The 24,518-nt window shown below is 43.6% G+C and overlaps 1 protein-coding gene across 1 annotated transcript; it reads right to left on the reverse strand.

Moving 5' to 3' along the window:
• Positions 1-86: 86 nt before the first annotated feature.
• SELENBP1 (selenium binding protein 1) lies at positions 87-23,345 on the reverse strand. The gene is made up of 12 exons (XM_034756588.1): positions 23,191-23,345; positions 16,031-16,084; positions 15,098-15,210; positions 12,425-12,610; positions 10,960-11,080; positions 9,523-9,705; positions 6,703-6,881; positions 5,106-5,184; positions 2,868-2,989; positions 2,594-2,686; positions 2,077-2,195; positions 87-1,209 (listed from the first exon to the last, which is right to left on the reverse strand). The coding sequence occupies exons 1-12, from the start codon at positions 23,192-23,194 to the stop codon at positions 1,047-1,049; spliced, it is 1,416 nt and encodes a 471-aa protein (XP_034612479.1). The 5' UTR covers positions 23,195-23,345; the 3' UTR covers positions 87-1,046.
• Positions 23,346-24,518: the final 1,173 nt, after the last annotated feature.

Here is a 24,518-nt window from a genome sequence, read left to right on the forward strand (position 1 = left end):
ACACATGATTCACGAATCACCATCTTACATTTTTCTGCTCCCTGAAAGATGCGGAAGAGTTAAAAATTATGACATGAGGATTTAGCTGGTGCAAAGAACAATTTTATTATTTGTTTGTTAAAGCAGTTTAAGTGCTGCATTACTGCACAAGAACTGAAATACAATCCAGCTTCAGGAAACAGACACCAATTTGCAGACTACAATCAAATCCTGTTTACATAGTACTGTGCAATAGGGCATTGACTAAGTAATAAGTGTATTAAGCTAAACAGAAACAAGTTATCTGTTCCGGAATAAGGATGTTCCTACATGCAGTTATTCAGTTATTGTGCTTTAAATTTGCACCCTACCTTAATCCATTTAATGTCTGAGCACAGACAAGCCCTAAAGCTTGAATGATTAAAGTTTACAGAAAAGAGAAAAAAGTGTTTAATCCCATCTCTTGTATGGGATTAAAATGGGTAACTCTAGTCATCTCAAAGAGCTGTTGGACCCTTTGGGGGTCAGAGGCTTGTTGTATTTAGTCTTGGCTACAGCTCTGGGCACACAAATCACAGATTCCTTATTGTTAGACCCAGAGACTGGGGTGAAGAATTTAATTCTAAACCGAATTGTATGTGCTCAAAATTGTAGCTCTGCCCTCTCCATTAACTCTGCCAACTTAGGAAGTCTAGCAGATGTTAAGGTCTGTAGCATCGTTTCGGAGACATTGGCATGAAGGCAGCTGCCAAAATCCATCTCATCAGGACTCCCACAACAGAGGGAGTTATACACCTTGAAGTTTACGGCCATCAGTGAATAGACAGGCCGTCAAGAATAGGGGAGGGTAGAGAAGTAAGCGAGACATCATGTTTCATGGTTAAACACACTCACTTGGCTGCCTCAGCCAAGTGTGCAAGCAGGTGCAGGGCTTCTGTGGCTCAGCACCCATGGAAATCTAGACATCTGTAGTGGATAGAGCCCCAGCAGATCAGACCCACCTATGCCTTTTTCACATATATAGTTAGGATATGAGAGAGAGGGGCGGGAGCACCCACACACAACAGTTAGACCCAGATATCAGAGCTGCAGTCTCCACCAGGGTAGCGGATCTCATGAGCAAGGACGGGTCCATCAGGTTCTGACCCAAAATCCACTAGGAAGTTTTTATTCACCTTCAGTCCACCTTTCACAGTGTCCACATCAATCTGCAGCATGACAGAGCCTTCCCTGAACAAGAAACAAGAAAGCAGACGTTGGGGGGAGGGGGAAAAAAGAGGCTGTGTCCTGGTTTAAGAGATTCCTACACTTTGTTCTTCTCTTCCAAATTTTCTAGTTAACCAAAAGGTCTTTTAGACAGAGTGGAGATGAGCCCCGCAGCTGCAATGTTTGGGCACACCAGTATTCAGGGGTGTTTGGAACAAAAAAATTGTTTTGGTCTGGGACTCAGACTGTAGTGCCCACTGTGACAGGCAAAGGTTTCAGGTTCACTGCACTACACTGAACCGCCCAACAGAGGCCTGGGGGTCACACTCAGAAGCATCCTACGGAGAGTTACACTGCTCCATTGAAAACCTTGACTTAGAGCTGCCAATGAACCGGAGGGTGCCAATAACTAGATGTGCAGTTATACATTAACTGCAAGTGATGGGCAAGCCGCACCACGCCCTCATGTGGTCATGCGGAAAATCATCTGCTTTATGTAATAAAAATAATGTATTTGCGGGTGCTTTGAAGTAATACAGGTTTCCTGTAGGCTAGGTCATCTTCAAAATACTAGTATCTAATGAATTCTTCCACACCCCCACCATTAGAGGAATGATTTCAATATCAGACATTGTTAAATTTCACAGATGCTCAGAGGCTGTTGTGCCTATTAAGTGTGGCCTGATTCTTACTGGTGTGTGAAACCCTGATATGGGTTAGTAGTATGCAATGAGCTAATAAAGCCAGTCCTCCTGCACACATCAATGGGCCCTTGGAGGCGGTGCAATCACCACTCACTTCCGCTGCGGGGCTCGTGAAAATGGACTTCTGCTGCAGGCACAGCTGCCTGTGGCTGGCCCTGGGATTTCCCATCCAAGAAAGTTTTCTTACTTGATAAGGTCTGGGTAAAATTGCTTGTCCCATCCACTGTAGAGGGAAGTGGAGACATATAGTCTCTTGCCATCCAAGCTCAGCTGGATCATCTGCGGTCCACCTTGCACCCTCTTCCCCTGATGTTACAGGAAAACAAGACCTGGGTTTATAAGCTGCTAGTGGCATCACAAAGGAAAAAAATGCAACAGGAGGGAGTACAGCAGCATGGCAGGTTCTGTTCCTGGCAGAACATCTGACAACCAGCATTCCTGAATGCATGGGGTGGTGAACCCCGGCGTTTGGGCAAGGAGCAGTTCTAACCAAGACTGACTGCTTGCCTGACGCAGGTTCCTGCCAGAAAGGACCTGATTCCACAGCATCTACTCAGGCAAGTCCTATTGTACTTGGATGAGAGCTTTGCCTCAGTAAGATGTGCAGAATCTGGCACTCATATAGGAGCTGGCATGCACCAAGAGACAGCTGCCACTAGAGAAGTATTAATGGAGCAGTGGGGAAAATAGCTAGCATTGCTCACCTTGATCACAAAAGGCTCTGGCTGACAGTTCAGCTCTTGGTCTTCCACCACAACGATTGGCCCATCTCTTGGAATCTTGCCTCCCAGGAACACCTGTAAGCAAAGATGTCACAAAGATGTCAGGGTGTCCGTGTATGAAAGGAACATGGTCATGAGGGTACAGAATTGACCATCTAACCCCTATGCAAAAGAAAACTGTCCTTTTCTCTCCTAAAGACATGGGATTCCCCAGCTTCGCAACCTAGTAATAGAAGCCTTTATGACTCTGACTTACCTGTCCCACCAGTCTGGGCTTCCGAGTGTTGGAAATATCATACTGACGAATGTCTCCATGGAGCCAGTTGCTGAAATACAGGAACCTGTCATCCAGTGAGATCAGGATGTCGGTAATGAGACCTTGGAGAGGGCAGTCAGAGGTGGAGTCAGGAAACACACAGAGAGCAGCAGACAATGACAAGGCTCATATGGCCATAGATCTGTCTTTTTTAGAACCCCAGTCCTAGAGCATCAGCGCAGACCCAGATCAGACAAATCTAGTTCAGATATGAAACCCAGGCCCAAAGCAAAAGGTGGTCTTAGCCATATCATTGTATTCACTCTGTTTCCTCTCCAGGTCTCTTTTCGGCCCTCATTAATTACCAGGATTCCAGCCAGGATCAACCCACTCCCTGGAGAACACAACTATTGTGAGTTCCTGTTGAAAGACACAGGGACTCCCACATTCTTTCTAGAGACCACTGTCTGTCAAGCTTCAAGCAACCAACCTGGGAGGAGGAGCCAAACCCTGTCGCCTGCACGGTAGTTCACAAGCAGGGCTGAGCAGAAGCCACTCTTCAACCTAGAACGTTCCCAATTAGCAGTTGGTGACAGAATATAGCACACTACATATGGGCCCAGACCAGAGGTACTATGTTGGAGAATCCAAACCCAACCTGTTCCAGGATCAGCATGTTTAAGCTGCTTTGGGAAGGAATAGGACACCCTGTGCTACTCTGAATGAAACCTTCAGGCCAAGACAAAAATGATGCAACCAGTTTGTCACGGGCAAGAGAGTCAGGCCCAGCCTCATCTGTGACTGATTGGCTCCCTTTCCATCTGATCCTGGACAGCTAGAGATCATGTGGCTGTTTAATTATTGTGCCCAGCTGGGAGGGGATCCTGGGTTGCCTACAAAGGGTGAGAGCTCTGCTAGTGAGAGAAGCTGCAGAAGGGTTCTTGGCTGCTCTGGACGGTGCTGGAGAAAGGTAACTTCCAGACAAACGGCCTGGAGGAGGGCTGAAGAAGGACAAGAGGACATGGCCTCCAGTAGTAGGTCCTGAAGCAGGAGGGACAGAGAGGAAAAGGGGGGAAACCCCTGGGAGCTGTAGCCCAGGATAGGCTGAGGAACGGTTTTGTTTATGTTTTATGTAAGGAGAATAAAAATGTGCCTGGAAAAGACTCAACGTGGCAGTGAGTCCTTCATGGGCTGGGGAGACATGCCGGCAGCGTACTGCTCCCAGCTGCTCCTTTACAGCCACAATTTCCACTGTTGGAGGCGGGGCAGGGGGAGAAAACGGCAAGAGGTGATGTCATGGTCATTAAATTGGAGAGGTGGGGGAATCGGAGGCATGGATTTAAAGGAAAGGGTCCAACTGGAAAATGGGCTCTCCCCTGACCAACCAATGATTGGGATCTCAACTGAGAGGCCCTCAAGTCCCTTTGGATACAGAAGGGGGTCTCCCAAATACAGGGACCAGTTGGTATTCACCAGCCCATAAATCTGCTTTTGGGGAACCAGCTACTTGAGGGAGAATGTGATAACTATTGTGTAAGGGTGATGACAAGAGGCAGATACATGGTGTCACAGGCGCTGACTTTCCAAAGTGCCAGGGGGTCTCGACCCCCAGCTCTGCCCCAGGTCCTGCCCCCACTCCACCTCTTCCCCCAAGATCCCACCCCAGCCCTGCCTCTTCCCACCCCTTCCCGCCCCCTCCCCTGGGCATGCTGTGTCCTCGCTCCTCCCCCTACCTCCCACAGCCTCCAGCATGCTGTGAAAGGGCTGATTGCGGCACATGGGAGGCACGGGGAGGGAGGGGGAGGCACTGATCTGTGGGGCCAGCCAGTGGGCGGGAGGCGCTGGGGGGGTGCTGATAGGGGGGCTGCCGGTGGATGCTCCAGCCCCAGAGCACCAATGGAGTCAGTGCCTATGGATGGTATCCAAAGGGCACTGCAAAAGAATCTTCCATAGGAAGAGACACTGGCCACCTCCTTAGAGCGTCAGTCAAGATGAGCCAGATTCCCACTCATAACACACATTGGGAGATCTTAATACAAATAGGTATGCAATTGGCAATTCTAAGCCATTCCCTCTTTGGAGGGACACTTGCATCTCTTTGAAGGTATGCCAAAGTCCTTGTCTAACTGATAAGCTCCTCCATATGGTTCATGCAAAAAGTGTTTGTCATTCAATGATAAGATGCTCAGCCCAGCTGCAAAGCATGAGGAGAAAATTTTGAAACGTGCTTACACTAACCTGGCATGTCAGGAAAAAGCCAACCGTTCACCTTCTTGCTGGGGACTTGAACCACCTTCTCTGCTGCCCAATTTCCATTCTGTACAAGAGTAAACATAATATTCCCTTGCGGTAAGTCAGCAAGAACCCAATTATACATGACAAAGGCAGAATAAGCATGTGATGGTGTGTACCTAGCATATACAAAGGTACTGCAAATAAATGTTAACAATTGATGTGAATAGTAAATAGGGGACTAGCTAGAAACACAGAGTTAATGATTATATATCTGTCAATACTAAAAATAGAAGCATTGTCCATTGGACCTCAACAATAGCCTAGGTTTTGGAGCACAGCCATGGAGTTATGTCTACACTACAGATGCTACGGTGCTACAGCTAAAGCACTGCAACTGTGCTGCTGCAGTGTAGACACTGTAGTTAATCAATTCACCCCTCTGAGAGGCAGTAGCTAGGTTGATGGAAGAATCAGTTGACCTAGCCGTGTCTACACCAGGGCTTAGGTCAACTTAAAACTAAGTCTCTCAGAGGTATGAATGTTTCACATCCTATATGTTGTAGCTAAGTCAACCTAACTGTTAGGTATAGGCCAGGGAAAGGGGGATATATACATGATGGATTAGGAGGCTTTGTGCAGTCTATGGAACTGGGGCTAGATCTCCCCAACATAACCACCTTGCAGAAGCCTTTAGCACAGGCCATAAAGAACATGGCAGGGAAAATATAGTAACCACTGGGCAGTTAGTTCACTACAAAGAGTCTAGATAATTATACACGCACATAGAAAAACCAGTTTAATTCTATTTAAGCTGTTCTCTAGATCCATCTTAAGACGTAAAATGAATGTCCCTTATATCAACTCCACTTTGTATTTAGCTGTGACCCAGTACTTTTCCCAGACCTGAAGAAGAATTCTGGGTAAGCTTGAAAGATTGTCTCTTCCACCAAGAGAAGTTGTTCCAATACAAGATATTACCTCACCCAGCTTGTCACCTCAAATTAACTCCATGAATAAGAACAATATTGTAAGAACAGGTTGTTTGGCAAGACTCCTCCAAGCCACCCAGTTCTCAAGAGTCAAAGAGTTTATTTTAAAGTGGCTAGTGGTTGAGGGCACATTATTTCACATGGGGATATTGGCTCTTTTTGGGTTCCCAATATAGCAAGTTTTGGATTTATTAACTATCTTTTAGTTTCTAAATGCCCACTGGCTTGTAAAGGCACTGGCAGGGCTCAGTGCACACTGAGAATTTCTACAATGCAAGTGAAACTCAGCCAAAGACAGAGAACATTAGGAGCTTGTGGGAGTTCCCAATGTAAGTTGACATTGGCCTATTGATTTCCTTTGAGAACAAGTAGTATTTTCCTGGGCCTTCTAGAGCAAAGATTTGGCTCCTATCCAGAGCCTTTCTGGGAGGTGTGCTGTTTCATAGAGCCATACAGCTCGATCAACTTGATGAAACACAAAAAACAGATGCTGCCCAAATCTATCCTAACTGAATTCCATTGTCTAAGTGACCCATTGTTTAAGTGGCTTTCTGAAACATGCTCATGTTTAACCTTGCCTTCTGTCACATGGCAGCTGCTAGAGTGCTTACCCCCGTCTTGTAGAAGCGATGAATTGCACTACTCAGAGCACAGCCAACATATCCCTCTGCTGCATCGGGGTTGTGGAGGAATCTGATTTCCAGAGGGATGGAATCTTCCCCCAGGTCAATTGACTGAGTGAAGACATGAGTGGTCCAGTCCCACACGTTAATGTGACGGCCATAGCTCCCTGAGAGATCAAATCAAACAAAAATAAAGTCAGGAGAGTTGATTTTAGAATTGGAGAACAACCAATTCTAAGAGTGCAGACAGACAGCTAAACAATAAAATGCCTCTGGCAAGGAGAGTTATTGCAGCTGCAGCCTATACTAGGATTGAAACATTAGAAGCAAGAGGAAGACCCAGGACAGGACAGGCCCATTACTCAATGAGGGGGAAAAAACAAACAATAACAGAAAATGTGGAAATGGCAGAAGTGCTAAATGACTTTTTTGCTTCAGTTTTTACCAAAAAGTTTAGTGGCGACTAGACATCTAACATACTGAATGCTAGTGAAAATGAGGTAACATCAGAAGGTAAAATAGAGAAAGAACAAATTAAAAATTACTTAGACAAATTAGATGTCTTCAAGTCACCAGGGCCTGATGAAATACATCCTAGGATACTCAAGGAGCCGACTGAGGAGATAAATGAGGCATTAGCGATTATCTTCGAAAAGTCATGAAAGACGGAAGAGATTCCTGAGGACTGGAAAAGGGCAAATACAGTGCCCATCTATAAAAAGGGGAATAAGGACAACCCAGGGGATTACAGACCAGTCAGCTTAACTTCAGTACCCGAAAGATAATGGAGCAAATTAAGCAATCAATTTGCAAATACCTAGAAGATAATAAGGTGATAAGTAACAGTCAGCATGGATTTGTCAAGAACAAATCATGTCAAGCCAACTTTAAAGCTTTCTGTGATAGGGTAACAAGCCTTGCGAATAGGGGGAAAGTGGCAGATGTGCTATATCTTGACTTTAGTAAGGCTTTTGATACGGTCTTGCATGACTGTCTCATAAACAAACTAGGGAAAATACAACTTAGATGAAGCTCCTATAAGGTGGGTGCATAACTGGTTGGAAAACCATTCCCACAGAGTAGTTATCTTTGGTTCACAGTCAAGCTGGAAGGGATATCAAGTGGGGTCCTGAAGAGATGGGTTCTGGGTCCAGTTCTGTTCAATATCTTCATCAATGATTTAGATAATGGCATAGAGAATACACTTATAAAGTTTGAGGATGATACAAAGCTGAGAGGGGTTGCAAATGCTTTGGAGGAGAGGATTAAAATTCAAAATGATCTGGACAAACTGGAGAAATGGTCTGAAGTAAATATAATGAAATTCAATAAGGACAAATGCAAAGTACTCCACTTAGGGAGGAACAATCAATTGCACACATACAAAATGGGAAATGACTGCCTAGGAAGAAGGACTGTGGAAAGGAATCTGGGGATCATAGTGGATCACAAACTTAATATTGTATGAGTCAACAGTGTAACACTGTTGCAAAAAAAGCAAACATCATTCTGGGATGTATTAGCAGGACTGTTGTAAGCAAAACACGATAAAAGTAATTCTTCCGCTCTACTGTGCGCTGATAAAGTTTCAACTGGATTACTGTGTCCATTTCTGGGTGCCACATTTCAGGAAAGATGTGGACAAAGTTCAGAGAAAAGCAACAAAAATAATGAATGGTCTAGAAAGCATGATCTGTGAGAAAAGATTTAAAAAATTGGGTTTGTTTAGTTTGGAGAAGAGAAGACTGAGGGGGGACATGATAGCAGTTTTCAAGTACATAAAAGGTTGTTACAGTGAGGCGGGAGATAAATTGTTCTTGTTAACCTCTGAGGATAGGACAAGAAGCAATGGTCTTAAATTGCAGCAAGGGTGGTTTAGGTTGGACATTAGGAAAAACTTCTTGTCAGGGTGGTTAGGCACTGGAATAAATTGCCTATGGAGGCTGTGGAATCTCCATCACTGGAGATTTTTAAGAGCAAGTTAGACAAACACCTGTCTAGATAATACTTAGTCCTGCCTTGAGTGCAGGGGACTGGACTAGAAGACCTCTCGAGGTCCCTTCCAGTCCTACGATTTTATGAAAGGTTTCAAGGGTGTTAATAGCACAGCAAATGGACCTTTGCTCTTAACTATATAATCATGCCAAACATCTTCATCCATTTAAAAATCGTCACAGGTGAGGGGTCAGGCATCAGATTGTGGGATTCTTGTCACTACAACACCTTGGCCCGTGTGCAGTAGAAAACAGAGAAAGACTGAGTTCAATGGGAAACCGGAGGACAGAGGGTCTCAATCCATTGATCCTTCAGAGCTGAACACCCCAGGTTAGCTACATATGGGTCTTTTCAAAAGCAGTATGAGTGGCCTCCAACATTTTGGGTATGTGACTGTCTCCTGTGGAGGTGATAGAGAAGAGCAAGATGACCTTTTGAGAGGAGGTCAGACTAAACTGAGATGCCCCACCCTCCTCACAGCTGAATTCTGACACTGAGTACAGCTCCATAGCAGCCCTTGTGGCCAGTCTAGTTCATATGTGCCCAAGGTTTTGCTGAACTTCTGATGTCACCAGCTAGAACTATTAAAGAACACTAAGAGTAGGTTTGTCCTGCCTTGTTCGGGGTTATATACATTGTGATCTTTAACAACTGATGTAAACTAGCTCTGCAGACATCTTTACAGGACAATTTTGCCTATGTACTCTGAAATCACCAGCCTCCACTGGTGACAGGAGAGTCCCTGGATGCAGTCCTTGCTTTATTGAAAGCTGGACCAGAATGTCACCGAATTTTAAACAAACACGCCCTCACCAGTCTTTAGGTCTGCTGGGTCTAACCCATTTGCCAAGACTTTTGGGATTCCCCATTCCGTGCTCATCAGGACATTATGCCGTGGCTGGTACCAGAAGTCATAGCCAAGTGCAGGGATGTTGGATCCTTTCTCCCAGTTCCCCTTCACCTCAAAAGTCTCTCCATCCAGCAAGATAAAGCCACCTGATGCCAAAAACAAAACAAATTGTTTGATTTTAATCACCCAGTTTAAGAGCTTAAGCAGGATAAGACACAATGCAATAGTGAACTCTTCCTCTAATAGGCTGTAGCATGTTACATGTACTCTGAGGGAGGGTGGAGAAAGCTTTCTGGAAGGAGATGTTTTTTCTGTGCTTTCCATTGCAAGGGCTTTCATTAGTATTTCTAACAGTAAGCAAATTAACTCAAAGAGAATTTCCTCCCAAAGATTCAACAATGAAGTATCTTAACAGAAGTGTCTCCTAACCAGATACGTATGCCAACTGACCAAGCAAAGTGAGGCCCAGCACAACTCAATGGCATTTCTGTTGGCCTGTATGCGATAACTTTGGAACGGAGGATCTGATCAATTCCAAAATTTCAGTGAACGATCTAGGTATCGATGGGCACAAGATATTGATTTGGGTGCAAATCAGAAAACGGTAAAAGCCTGATTCAGAGGAAAACCAGGGGCCCCAGACTGCCTGGTGCTGCAGGCAGAGGAATTTCTCTGCTGCTGCCAACATGTATCAGAGGCAGCTGCTTAACTTGCCTAATGAGGAAGTTGTCTGTAGACTGGACTAACAGAAATCAGAGCCTTACAAGGAGGGTTTATAGGGGTGCAGTGGAGAAGTTGGGCCTGAGGAGGACTGGGGGAGAGTAGTGGTGACGAGGGAAGCAGGGATCTGGATAGCGGGCCTGGAGCCCCGGGTAGAGGAGGAGGAAGGGAATGGGGACAGAGCCACAGAGCTCCAGACATGTAGCATTCTCTTCTAAACCAAAGTGTTTCAGTTCCCTGTGTTCTGAAAAGCAATGCCAGCACATCTGGGGGATCAGCCCTATCCTACTTAACAACTGACAGCAACCATGCAATAAGAAAGTCCTATTAGTCTCAGCCTAGTACACCTGCTGGCAAGTGTCCAAACTACAAACATTCACAATTGTCCCCTTGTTAGGATCAAAGCTCTCAAGGACTGAATGCGCCCTAGATCCTGAACTCCCCTATAACACTGGAGGTGGGTACTCCAAGTCAGGATTGAATCACATTGACAGGGGACTGTGTTTGTGAAATCTGCCCTCCCACGCCTCCTGAAGTACCTATTCTGTGGTAAAGTAGAGAACTTCTGGCTACAGGGCTGCTAAGCTGGCCAGCAGCTCAAAAGGATTGCAAGTTCTCAACAAGGCTGCCAGTTTTGTAGCAAGTATTCCTTCACTTGAATGACTAAGGGGGATAAATACCTTTGCCATTGCCAGATGGGTCTCCCATGCTGCTGATCATGATCTCACCATTGCCCAAGCAGTGAGTTGTGTGGGGATTGGCTAAGTCGCACTTCCAGAATACATCCACTGGCTCAATCATCTAAGGAGAGTTTATATGCACATAGTCAATCCCTCCTTTGTCAGGCCACCCCCAGTCAAAATCAGAGTGTCAACCCCCATCCCCATCGAGGAGGGTTTCCTGCCATCTTAAAAAAATCTTCAAAGTTCTAGGCTGTTGGATTTTTTCCACTTGAAAACTCAACCCCTGTGTGTTCTGGGCTTGGCCAGACAGAGAGAAGGAAACTATGAATAAAGCTGGGCAAAATTTTTCAACCAAAAAATTTATTCAGCAAAAAAATGCAGATTTGGTGACATCGAAACATTTCATGAATTCATGTCAATTTCACCGAACCATTTTGGTGGTGGTGGTGGGGGGGGGGGGCATCGAAACTATTCAGGAAAAAAATTAAAACATTTAGATTTTTCCCATTTGATGAATTTTTGTTTCAAAATTAAAAAAAAAAGTTAAAAAAATGCTTGAAATTTAAACAAAATGTATCATTTTGGGTTAAACAAAATTTTTTGTTCGGCCCCAAACTAATTTCCTTTTTAATTGCAAGTGAACTGAAAAATCTGTTGTTTGCCCAGCTTGAACTATATAAAGACAGAATAAACAAAACCCCAGTGCTTTGCTTGCCTGAAGTTCAAAGGTACGAGTTTGTATAAATTTTAATCAATTCCACTGTCACTAAGTGGTTCTCCTGAAGAACGCGTACCCTGCTGCTACATTGAGAGCATGTCTCTATTTAAAAGACAAGTTATGTGAAACCAGTGGCCCCGAGTTACTCGGTACGTCTGAAAATCAGAGCTGTCTGTGACACACTGGAGTTGTCTGTTCCCTCAATACATCTCCAGGAGAACTAGATGGAGTCTAGTCTGTCTGTGAATCAGCAAGATACCAGTCAGCTAAATTGTGACTGCAACATCTTTATTACTGGGGATTGTATTAAAGCCAAAGAGAACACTGCCTGATTTTCAAGTGCCAGCTATCAAGTGAGCTAGTTCAAAGCAGACGTCATTGCTCTAGAGCAGTTTTCCCCCCCTCATCCCCTTGTATGTACTGTTTAGTCACGCTTGTTACCCAAAGAAGCAAAGTTACCCTGAACTACAAGTTGTACGTTGCGAGCACCAATTTATATCAGGTTGAGGGAGGGGGTGTTGCTCTACATATAGAACTCAAGGATTTGAGAACTTACTCTTTTTCCACAGCCAAAGAAGATTAACTTTCTTAAAAATTCTAAGACTTTTGAGACTGACCAGTTCTTAAGGTTCCCCAAAAGCCCTAAAAAATTGTTCTGGATTTCCTCATTCACATTCATAAGTGGGAAATTTTAGTTCCCATCTCCTAAGTGAGATACATCTCTTGGAGTCACCTCAGACATACCTTATGAATCCTGGGAGCCCGCATGTCTGTGCCCACATCCACCACATAAATGCGGGAAGAAATCAGACTGGGAAGAAGCAGACGGTTCCGTTTCTTTGTGACATCCCCAAAGCTGCTGCTGCAGGTGTTCCACCCAGAGTGATGGAGCTCGTCTCGGAGGTTGGGCATGGGCAGGCGGTGGATCACCTATGAAGTCAAAGGCATGGTTCAGATTCAGTCTGTAAGACAGGCAGTCCTAAGAAAAACAGTTCTTTAGAAATACAGACATAGCATAGGAAACAAGAGGGAAATTGTTGATGTTATCCAGTGAGTAGTTCTAGGCCGAGATTTTCAGAGTAGTTTAAGAATCCCTTGATGCTCAATCCCTTAGGTGGTTTTGAAGAAAATCCCATTCTGGGTCTTTAGCACAGGAGACCAGGAGCCAGGACTCCTGAGTTCTATTCCTGGCTCTCTACCTCCATCACGTGTGATATTGGGCAAATCACTCTCTGTGCATCTGTGACTGGGTGTCCACCCCACACAAGGCATGAAGAGGTTAAGGTGGCCAGATGGACCAATTAAATGCGTAGGCTGCACCTGGAGGAGCCAGGGAACAAGGAGGACTAATTAGAGATGAAGCTCAGCTGAAGAGGAACAGGAGGGGCCTGTAGCTGAGAGTGATGGGCAGGCATGCATTCACTGTTAGGGTGAGAGAAGGTGAGGTCACCCAGGGATAAAGCAGTAAGGGATAGGACTATGCAGACCTTGACACCTTGTTGTAGGTTCCCTGGGCTGAAACCCAGTGTAGAGGGTGAGCCTTGGTTTCCCATGGGCTTGGGATCCCATAGAAGCCACTGGAAGTGGCACCATTAAGGGGTAGTGAAAGAGAAGAATGACAGGGACAGTGAGTCCTGAGACACTTTGAGGCACATGATTTCCCCAGAAAGGGAAAACCGCAATGATCTGGCTGGAAGGCCAAAACAATGAAGCAAGAGCAGTTGAGTCCTGAGAGAGCAAGACAGAGTGACAGAGTGCAACTGCAGGAAGGGTTGTTGGCTTGGCAGAGATAATTCCCAGATGTAGCCAGAGGGAGGCGCTCTAGCGGATAGTAGAGAGCCCCGTGACAGCATCGCACGTGAATTTGGACATCATGACGTCCTAACATTTGTTTTTAATGGGTGTGCTATTAAATGTATCTAATATTTGGAAGGTAGAAAGACTGGCTAGCAGTTGCAAGAGACACAGAACAGTGATAGAGAGAAAAGAATAATTGTATCTAGGCAGCAACAGTCTGACTTTACAAGGTTTATCCGATTTCAGCTGGGACACGTTGTGGCAAACTGACTGGAGTTAATAATACTTTACACTCTGGCGGCTGGTCGTTAGTAGCATATTGTGTGCATTTAAGAAACACGGAGAGATCAGTGCTTAAGAAACTTTAAGAAACTGCATCCCTCCAGTAAGAGCCTTAGCAATAGTTATGCAAAGGAACAGTTGTGACAAGATGTCTTGTCAACACAGATAAACTGCCCCTCAGGTGCATTGTAATGCTAGAGATCTGAGGCTAAAATGCATTAAGCATTTTGAGACATACAAATATCTAGTATTTTTAAATGCAGTTTAGATTACACTTTTTTAAACCATGTACCAATTGGTTCTAAAATACAGTTTTACCAGCTAACTGAAAGTAGTAGTCTTGGCCAGGAAGATTGTGCTTTCCCATTTTATGACAGAACAGATTAGTTTTATAGAGTTCCTAAAGCAGGATCAATTTACTCACCTTAAACAAACAAGTAACTGTCAAACCTGTTGGATACTCCAAACAAATTTGATTCTGCAGTGATTAGTAATCTTGCTCAATACCTACTGACAATGGGGTTTCAGAGGGAGCTACTCAAATGCTTATTAAGCACAGAAAGGCTTTGAAAGAGACCTGGAACAACAGATAAATATTAGCCTTCAGTAATCCCTGGAAGATTCCCAAGACCAAGTTTAGAAAGGGGCTGAAAACTCAAAGCAAACACAAGGCTAAGCCACCAAGTTTCATATAGCTTTTATGTGAAATCATAAACCAGGCAAATCCAAGAGGAACCTTTTGGAGGAAGGTTGAGTTTAGAGTTTCTAATGAAATAGGAAACAAGTTGAGTTACCCATGGTTTGGGGTTTCATTGTGAACTGGCTGCACATCTCTAAGAAACGTAACATGAAGTTAGATTGATAGTCAATACTGAGACATCTATTTGAAAGTGGTCATGGAGAAAGATCTGCTAGAGTCAAATACCAAGGAGACAGCAGACAAAGAAAGATTAAGGCAGGACCCTTGGGATCTAACCTTAATTTTAGGAGGTCCCAGATAGGATAGCAAGAAGTGGAGCAGAAGGAGAAATGGCAACATAAAGCTGACCTGCCCCATCTGGCAGGAAAATTAATGGCTTAGGAGTGGGCACAAGACAAAAATCCATCCAGGATAGATAGATAGGTATGAGAGAGAGAGAGAGAGAGATTGTTCAGGGTCCTCTAAATTATGGTGCATCAGGTCCCCATTTAGCCACCACTGGCAAGCACAGAAAATTTTTCCCTTTGCAGGGGTTCAAGGAGCTGCAGCTACAGAGTGTTACTAAATGGCATAAAGCTGCCTGGAGTCAGCCCAGGCTAAGTAAAGAGGATTAGAACCAGAATCTTGACAGGGAGTACCTGGCAGTAGTGTGGAGATTTGGGGTCAACATCCACTGTTGCCAGATAGTCAGGCTTCTCTATCCCAGTGTTTCTGTAGATACAGGGCAGGTACACAATCTCCTCTCTGGGACCTTGCAAGGCAGAGAGCTTGTTTAGGTCAACACAAATCAGCTCCACGCTATCCCCAAAGCAAGCCTTGGAGGAATCTCTCACTGGGTTGGATTTGCCCAACTGGAGCATAGGTGCTAGGGGTTCTGGGGATGCTGCTGCACCCCCAGCTTGAAGTGGTTTCCATTATATACAGAGTTTACAGTTTGGTTCAATGGCTCTCAGCACCTCCACTTTAAAAATGGTTCCAGCCCCCCTGAACTGGAGGTTGGGAACCTTCCTCCTTAGTCTTCTTCAGGGGTGGGATGGGGTTAGGGTGACCAGACAGCAAGTGTTAAAAATCGGGATAGGTATGGGGGGTAATAGGAGCCTATATAAGAAAAAGACCCAAAAATCGGTACTGTCCCTATAAAATCGGGACATCTGGTCACCCTAGATGGGGTAGATATTATCAGAGTCTTCATTATGCAGGAAAGCACACTAGGCAGGGGTCAGTCTGAAGGGGATTTCCCTGCCTGTGGTGTGGCCCATTCGCAGTTTGGGGTTCTATTACCCCATCTTTGCTCCAGGAGGACTCATCCCTGGATCAGAGATATTTCTGAAGGGCCCCATGAATGTAAAGTGCACACACCTTCAAAAAAGTATCCTGAAGATGGAGAGACCAGGGAATCTCCCTACCCCTTACAAGGGCTTGTCAGCCCTTCCATTATGCCAGCTGCAGAATAGAGTTAGCTAATGCTACACCCAAAAGGCATCTCGTTAATCTTCACTTAATCTGAAGGTAGTTCAATAAAGCTCTTTTTTTGATAACCTAGATTTCAGAACGCAATTGACAGGACTTGCCTTTCATGGCATCTAAAGGAGTCTTGTACCCAGGACCACATGCTCCACATTTTGCTGATGAAAAAGAGGAGGGAAAAAAAAAAATAAAAAAAAAGGTTAGATATCTCCAAGTTATTCACCTGCACATTTTCCAAAGAGGTCACTGACTTTTGGTGCTCAGCTTAAGAGATCTTAGACCCAGTTTTCAGAAGTGCCACCCACAAATCCCATGGACCAATAAAAGTTGAGAGAACTCAAGACCTCTGAAAACGAGGCCCAGCATGTCAGGTTGGAGATCCAAAAATGGAAGAAAGTTTGGGTCTTAGTTTTCAAGAAGTCCCATCCTGCAATTTAACACCAAATGACTGAATCATAAGCAGTCAGATAAACATTGGGGATTTAGGAAGACTTGATTTGTGAAAGGTTTTAGGGATTAGTAGTGAAGCACTGTCAAGACAGATTGCTCCATTTGACCAACCCATTTTATTATTGTAGGAGCACTGTGCAGGCCTCTTCCGGGTATTAACCCTGGGAGTGGCTGTTTCTAGAGATTTAGAAGCTGGTTGGGGGCCAGTAGTGCAGAGTGTTTTGCTTAGTGGGAATCCTCACCTGTACCACCTCCTCACTGCTAGAAACTCAGTTCCCCAGCTTCTGCTCCTCAGCACTCCATCCTACCTTCCTGCTAACTGTAACCTTTATTGATCCCTCTCTGCACTCTTCAACTAGTCTCAACCAGCAGAAGTGGGGGCAGCTCAGCTGCGAGTCCACGTTCCCAGAGACTGGGAAGGAACCTGACAAGTGTCAGTGGAGGAATCTGACAAGCAGCAGGTGAAGTTCAAATCTGGCTGGAGACTCAGGGCTTGTTCCTTTATTATTAGGGGAGATAAAGCAGTAGAGGAACTGAAAACAAGTGTTCTTCTGTGCTTTAAGGGTTCACGCAGGAATTGAGTGGATTCAAGGTGCATTCCATGTGTAGCCCGATCTATGAATCGTATATTAACCATATTGAATACTTAAGAATTCTCAGTTATCACTTTGAGATTTGACAGGTTCTTGTCCCAAAATCAGGCCCAGTATTATTATAATTAGTTCAGCTGGGAACCCCACTGTGCACAGTTGCAGCACTCACACTTTGGGAAACCTTCTGTATTTGCAATAGTTTATCAATACATTTAGCAAAGTCACAAACACTCTAACCCAGAAAGACAGAGAAACTACAGAACGTAGATCTGAACATGTATCTACTCACACCATCCCTTGCAGAACAACCTGAAATGTTAGCCATTGTCTTCCTCATCACCATTACTAATGGTCATCATTCTGGCACCACCCAAGGGCTACATCTCTTGCTCTCCCTGCCCACACTGGGATACAAATTTTATAATATGGCATGCTGATGCCACTATATTTAATGCATTTTCAGTAGGGGTTTCTCCCCCTTCCTTATGTGTATTTCCTTGCCCTACTAATGTTGGGGTGCCCTTCCCCTATAGATTAGTATATTAAAGATCTCAACTTATCATATATGTCAATTCATTGACATGGCACTCCTGTGGTTAGACATCTGAAGATGTTCCCATCCTAAGTTATCCAAAAGCTGGTGTTGGTCATGTTCCTGTGGTTGGCTGGTGTCATTATGGACCAACTTCCCCCTTAACCGTTCTATTCTCAGTTCCCCAAAATTTAGGAGTGACCAGTAGGCCATTTATCAGTGCCAAAGTCCATAGGCCTCAAGCCTTATGCTAACCGCTGAAGCCAATGTCTTACAGGATACAGGCCTGCGGGTTCCTTACATTACTGCTGAATAAAATAAATGCTAAAGCTAGCTCCATGGACTACACATGTTTCTTTGGCACAAAACCTCACAATTTGGAGCTGTTGATCACTTTCAAATCAGAACTGTGATAAACACCATACCCAGGTCATGTAGAAGTAGTAGTACAGGTGCATTCTTCAGCAAACAGACACTGGACAGACAGTTGCCAGTTACTAGCCTTCTTTCTAAAGGTTTCTTGGCTCCCTTTGTATCAATGCAGGAGCATATTCGTTTTAACTACTTAGGAGCACGATGGTTCACAGTTGAATAAAATAATAATAAAAATCTACCGTATAGCAGTTGCTACTGTAACAGTCAGTATTCCAGATAGTCACAGGATTCCTGTTTCAGGTTTACATTAACAAATAACTATCTAGGATAAAAAAAATATTATCCTGACGCACTGTTTAAAAACACATCAACACCACATGGCAAGTTTATACACCTTATCAGAGTATACGATTCTGCACTGCTATAGTCACAATGCTCCAGTCCTGCTGAACCCATTCCAACATGGATGGAGAGTCCAACTGCCCCTCCCCACCCCCATCTTATACAAATAATAAGCAGCAATGTGATAAATTGAGACAATTTTGAGCAGGACCAAATAATGTAATGCCCGCTTTGCAGCTGAGTGCAGTGCTTCAAGCATCTGCCTGATAAATGACTTGCCATTTTGCTCATTTTCACCCCTGTGTTATAATCTTATATTGTGACAAACAAGTTCTTCAAAACAAACCCTACAGAATCCGACACCTTCAACTCAATAGGATGTGACAGCTGTATTTCCCCATTAAATCAGGCTGCTATTCTTTAGGAAACAAAGATGACAAGTTACTTTGTAGAATCCACTCACTACCTTCTGAGATTTGTTACTTTAAAACATGATTTCCTCAAAAAGCGAGGGCTCTTTAGTACTAAATAGGCTGTCTTAGAAGATTGTCTGAAAATAGGCAAAAGGACAGAAAATCTGATGTATTCCACACCATTGAATGTCTAAGCCCTGAAAGGCACAATGTAAACTTTATTAAAAATAGATACATATAACTAAACTCCATCCTATTTTTCCTAGTCAGCTAAATTAGCAGGGACAAAACATGGATTAGACCAGTACTAGATTAACAGTGCACAAATACGTTGTTCTTTTGCAGATTAATAAAGGAAGAGACCGTTTAAACTAGAATGTTTGCTAGAGATAACCTAGGGCAAGATGGTGACATTCCCCGCCTTTCCTCTTCCCCTCCCTCCCCTTACTCCTCTTCCTTCCCTCCCACTTTCTCTCCATTCCTTCCCTACTTGTTCAAATATTCTGTTGTAATAAACTGTTGAGCATCTGTTTGAAGTTGACATATAGCTTTCACTGTATTTTGGGTCAGACTCTTCATGAACACACACGTCATGAATCTGCTATTTGTACCATTTTTGTAGCAAGATGTTGATAAAAATGTTTATATTAGAGATATTAACGTGTCATTACACATACTAATAGTCGTCATTAAATGCAGCTTCCCAGCTATCTTGGCGTCTGACTGAATGTTTAGAATACCTTGAAGTTGGACTGTATTTGTAATAGAAATCTAGCGAAAGACCAACATGCTTTGCAAACTACTGTCATTTATCACAGTGTGACTGGGATAAGTAGCTAGTTCAGTTTACTGCTAGATCAGGAATACTTGAGGTTTTTCCCCCCCAAAATGTGGAGGATATCTTTATTGACACAGCTTCTATGCCATGCAATCCACCTCCCCTCTCGGTCACCATAAAGATAACAGCCTTGTGGCAATTACAGCAATTGCTCACGTGGAAGCTGTTTTTAGTGCAGAGTGTGTTGTCCTTTTTCACAAAGATGTCGCACTAGGCTTGATTCTTCGTTTCCCTGTATCTTGTGCAATCATTTGCCCCTGTGCAAAGTGAGAGTAAGACACTGCCATTCTGATGTTGGTAGATGTTGGAAACCCATTTACAGCAAAACAAATGGGATTAAGTCTTTAGTTTTCCTCTTTATTTCGTCTTCCTCTTCTATCTGTCCTGTTTCCCACATCTTAAATCAAGAGGTGAGCCAGCCCCATGTGAGCAGCCAGCTCATAATCAACCAACCACCAGCATGTGCTCCACAGGCCACAGCTTGGCAACCTCTGTTCTAGTTAACAAGAGGGTATATGGATGGCCTGCTGCAACATTTATAGTTGTTTTGAAGATATGAACCATAATTCCCAACAGAACAGTGAAGGAACAGACCTCAGGGGCTTTCTCCTGCCATCCAGCAGGGTTTAAAGTTGGGGGAGACAGTTTTCATGACCTCATGGAAATAGTAAAGGGCCGTTCTTTTGATGATTCCAAGGACCCCCCATACAACCAAAAGTCATCCCCGAGAATGATAGTACATCCCCACCCTAGTTTTTTAACCACACCAAGTTCTGCTAAATGATATAACATGCTGTACAATGTCAGAAAGTGAAGACTGTATCCTTTACTCCAGGGGTTCTCAACCAGAGATCTGGGCTCCCCTGGGGGGCTTCAAGCAGGTTTCAGAGGGTCTGCCAAAATAAACCAGAGAGCAGGGCTGGTGTTAGACTCGCTGGGGCCCAGGGCAGAAAGCTGAAGCCTGAGCCCTGCCACCATCCTGCCACCCAGGGCTGAAGTTGAAGCCCAAGTAACTTAGCTTCATGGAGCCCTGGGCAATTGCCCTGCTTGCTATCCCTAACGCCAGCCGTGTCTTTTAATCTAGTGGATATGCAGAAAAACAGTTATGGTGGTGCAGGCAGCCCATGAAAATTTTTATAGCATGTTGGGGGGACCTCAAAAAGAAAAAGGTTGAGAACCCCTGCTCTAGTCTGGTGGTCAGAACAGGGGACTAACCTCAAGATGCCTATTTGTAGCTATTGCTGACTCACTGTATGATCCTAGGGCAAGTCACTTGATTTCTCTGTGCCTGTTTGGGAATAATACTTTCATAGATTCTAAGGCCAGAAGGGACCATTGTGATCATCCAGTCTGACCTTCTGTATAACACAGGCCATAGAACTTCCCCAAAATCATTTCTAGAGCAGATATTTTAGAAAAATATCCAATCTTGATTTTAAAATTATCAGTGATGGAGAATCCACCATGACCCTTGATAAATTGTTCCAATGGTTAATTACTTTCACTTTTAAAAATATGTGCCTTATTTCTAGTCTGAATTTGTTTAGCTTCAACTTCCAGCCGTTGGATTATGTTAGTCCCAGGGGATTGTAGACTTTTAATAAATAGCAGTAAAGTGCTTTCAGATTTGTAGGTCAAAGATACCATGGAAATACAAGGAAGCCCAAAGACACTGGGTACCATGCAAGTGATAAAAATGGGAAGTGGGAGCCTATTTTCAGTATAATTTCTGAAAAGAACAATCTTTTAAAAATAAAAAGGTCATTCCCTTTATGCTTAAGCAACCTGGCTGTTACATTATATGGCTGAGCTATAAAGCCAATGAAGCAGCTACAGTAAATTTGCAGACTGTTAGGATAAAATGGGAGTTGTTGGAAGTCTGCCTAAAGAGACTAGATTTTATAGATTTACAACATGCAATATGATAATAAAAACTGTTTTAGCCTCTGAATAGAGTATTGCATGCTAGTTAGTTCAATGTAACAGACATTTGCACAATCAAGGGATACCTTCCTATATAATTTGGTTTAAAGCAATATGTTTGAGGTTAAAGGAGTATGAAAGATTCCAGCATGTTTAACTACACCACTAAACAAGTACCCTTTTATGTATATGATTGCACAATTTCTGAGTTAGACACTGTGTACCATGATTTAGCAACAGTACATTTTTATAGACAAGTTATAACTGCCTCCCCTAAAACAAAAACTTGTATCACGAGCCTAAAAGACCTTTCACATTGATCAACACAGCCCACCACTACTACAGTATGCTTTGTAAATTAGCTTACATTAAAGCATGTCTGTGCTATACTCTTTTTTGGGGGGGGGCGGGGAGAACCCATTTACAGCAAATCAAATGGGATTAAGTCTTTAGTTTTCCTCTTCATACTGGAAGCATTAGATTGGTGGAGTGTCTTTTGCACATCATCTGCTTGTTAGAGTTTGAACAAACCGGCAGTTCTCTTATCAAGCTACAAGATTATGTTTAACTTATCCGGTAACATATTAAAAAAGAAGGAGGTAGACAAATAAGTTAGTTTTATGACATAACTTTGCCCACATTAAACTGATGGGAGTATACAGCAGACCTGGAGGACAACAGCAGTAATTATGCCATTGTTCAACAGTCACAACCTAAGCATTAGCAGGATGAAAGGGCCAAAAGTAACACTCCTGTGAAAAAGCAAGACAAGACCTCACCCCACCCAAACAACAGATCACTCATGATCATGGAGATTGAGGATTCTGTCTCAACTCTAAAAGCCTGCACAAGAGGGCTTCACCCTCACCCGCCTCTCCCATCGGAGATTGATTTAGGGCTCATCAGAAATCCATGAAGCATGGCACAGAGACGTAGTTTTCTCTACATGTATGGTATTCGGATCACTCTTTAGGCATGTACACTGCAGTCATTATGACAGGAGCCTTGTCTGTGTTACTAATCAAACCCTCCTAATAAACAAACAGAGCCCAAATTCTAGTTTATTTTTCACCATTTATGCTGTCAGAACTGCAAAAAGGAAACATTCAGGTTGGACAGTTAAACCAGTCTAGTCAGTTTAGCTTTCTGCCTCTATAAGTTTTTTACCATGGTCTCCAAGCACCTTTTCATGTACCATGACAAGCACAATATACTAGTTCAGGCTGTAAATATTATAGGGGAATATTTATATCTAAAGAAAAAAATTCTCTACTTGTGTTCATTGTTTCCCCGAAAAATGTTTCCAAAAGGAGTTTACATTAGTAGTAGGATTTGCAGAAAGCAAGTAAATACAACGTTAAATGTTGGTCCTTAGCTACCTGACTGTCTCCCTTAAAGGAGGGGAGAATTAGTCACTCAGCAAGATTACTGTTATCACACATTTCATGCAGCTTCCAAATTCTGAAACAAACAAATGCAGCTGTTGCTCACATACCAAGAGATGCATTTAAAGATTTTAAAACTTAGTCTTATTTTTAGTTAGTTTAAGTAGCTTAAAGTAAAACTTTTTATCAGTCCAACAAAACTTTAGCCTACACTGTTCCTTTACATGTATACTGCATTGGTTAGGCAATAGCAAATCCGCAAGTCCCTGCTTAGGGGAAAGGTAGGAAGTTTCAAAGGATAAATGCTGCTGTCTGCAAATACCAACAGCAGCAAGATAACAGGTTGGAAACACCAGCCAAAACCATGGGTCTTCATGCCTAATGCTACTTGCAGACTGGGGACAGTTTCTTACCCATGTTGAGTGCCTTCTGGTTAGATCTTCTCAGCTGCTTATGACTTGGAATAAGCAGTGTTTGCAGTGTAACAGGAGAAGATTCCACAGAGCAAAGGCTGGTATTGAGGGATCATATATAGCAGTCCAGTGGGCGGGCAGGAGGGTTTGGAAGAGGTAGCTGCCAAGGGGAGGTCTAACGGTGGAAAGCATGTGGGAGGTTCCAGAGTAGCACACCACCTCCTTCTTTCCCTGCTAATAATACACAGGGAAGCTTTGAAGGACTCTGCTGCTCCCTTCCCCAAACGCTGGGTAATGCAGCTGGTTCTGGTGGAGCTCCCACCTGCTTCTACTCATCTACTAGGGACGTGTGTATGTTTGCTGCACACCAATAGCGTTCTTACACAGAGAAAAAACAGGCTTTTAACAGTGAAAGGGAGAGGAAATAATTCTGTTCATAAAACTCTTGCTTCTGGGCAATATTTCAAGTTCTCCAGCAGGCAGTGAATGCATGACCTAGTTACAGCTCCCAATTGTCTCTTGTTTGGCAGGCCGGTGTTTTTTTTCATTGACATGTTTTTTCAACCCTCTAAGCAAGACAGCTGCAAAAGCTCTTCCTGCTAGTTGCAGTTTGATCCATTTCTCCCATGAAAACTTCAGAGCTTAATTTTTTTTTTTTGAGGGGAGCCCTCTTTCACAATAGACCTTCCCCCCCCGGCACACAGAACCCAATAGCTGATTTGAAGGGAGGGATTATTCTACTCCCAGGAAAGATTGTTTTCCACTATGGATAATGCCTGATCGGGAACGAATATAATATTTCCCCCCTGGCTTTCTAAAGAGCAATAATTTTTTGTTCTAGAATGCAGTCGTTTTGCCCTCCCATTTCCAAAAATGTTCCCGGGGAGGATGTAGCAGTGTAGAGCCGCACACCTATCCCTTCCTCCACAATCCACAAATTACTCAACTGAAACCCTAACCGCTTCTCAAAACCCACCATTGAGAACCCCCTTGACAATACTAGAGCCAAGGGACTGGTAGGTAGAATAAAATGAACAAACTGTAGCTAACTATTTATTTGGTGAGTTTAGCCCTTTTTCCTGTATGCAAATTGTACATGAACAGTTTGCATTTTTTAACTAATTTGTTTGCCATTCCAAACCACTTGCCAAATGTTTTGTGCAAATAAATTCCAGCTTAATGGTTGCTCGAAAATTATTTGCTGTGAATTCCTCCAAGTCCTTGATAGTTACAATTCAATATTCTAGCTGTGTGATGGGCCGTTTAAGTCACATGGCATTGTTTCTCTTTCCTGTTTGGATACTCTGGCTTCTATCAATTGCTTGTTT

This window comes from Trachemys scripta, chromosome 24 (assembly GCF_013100865.1).
Source record: "Trachemys scripta elegans isolate TJP31775 chromosome 24, CAS_Tse_1.0, whole genome shotgun sequence".
Classification (NCBI taxonomy): domain Eukaryota; kingdom Metazoa; phylum Chordata; order Testudines; family Emydidae; genus Trachemys; species Trachemys scripta.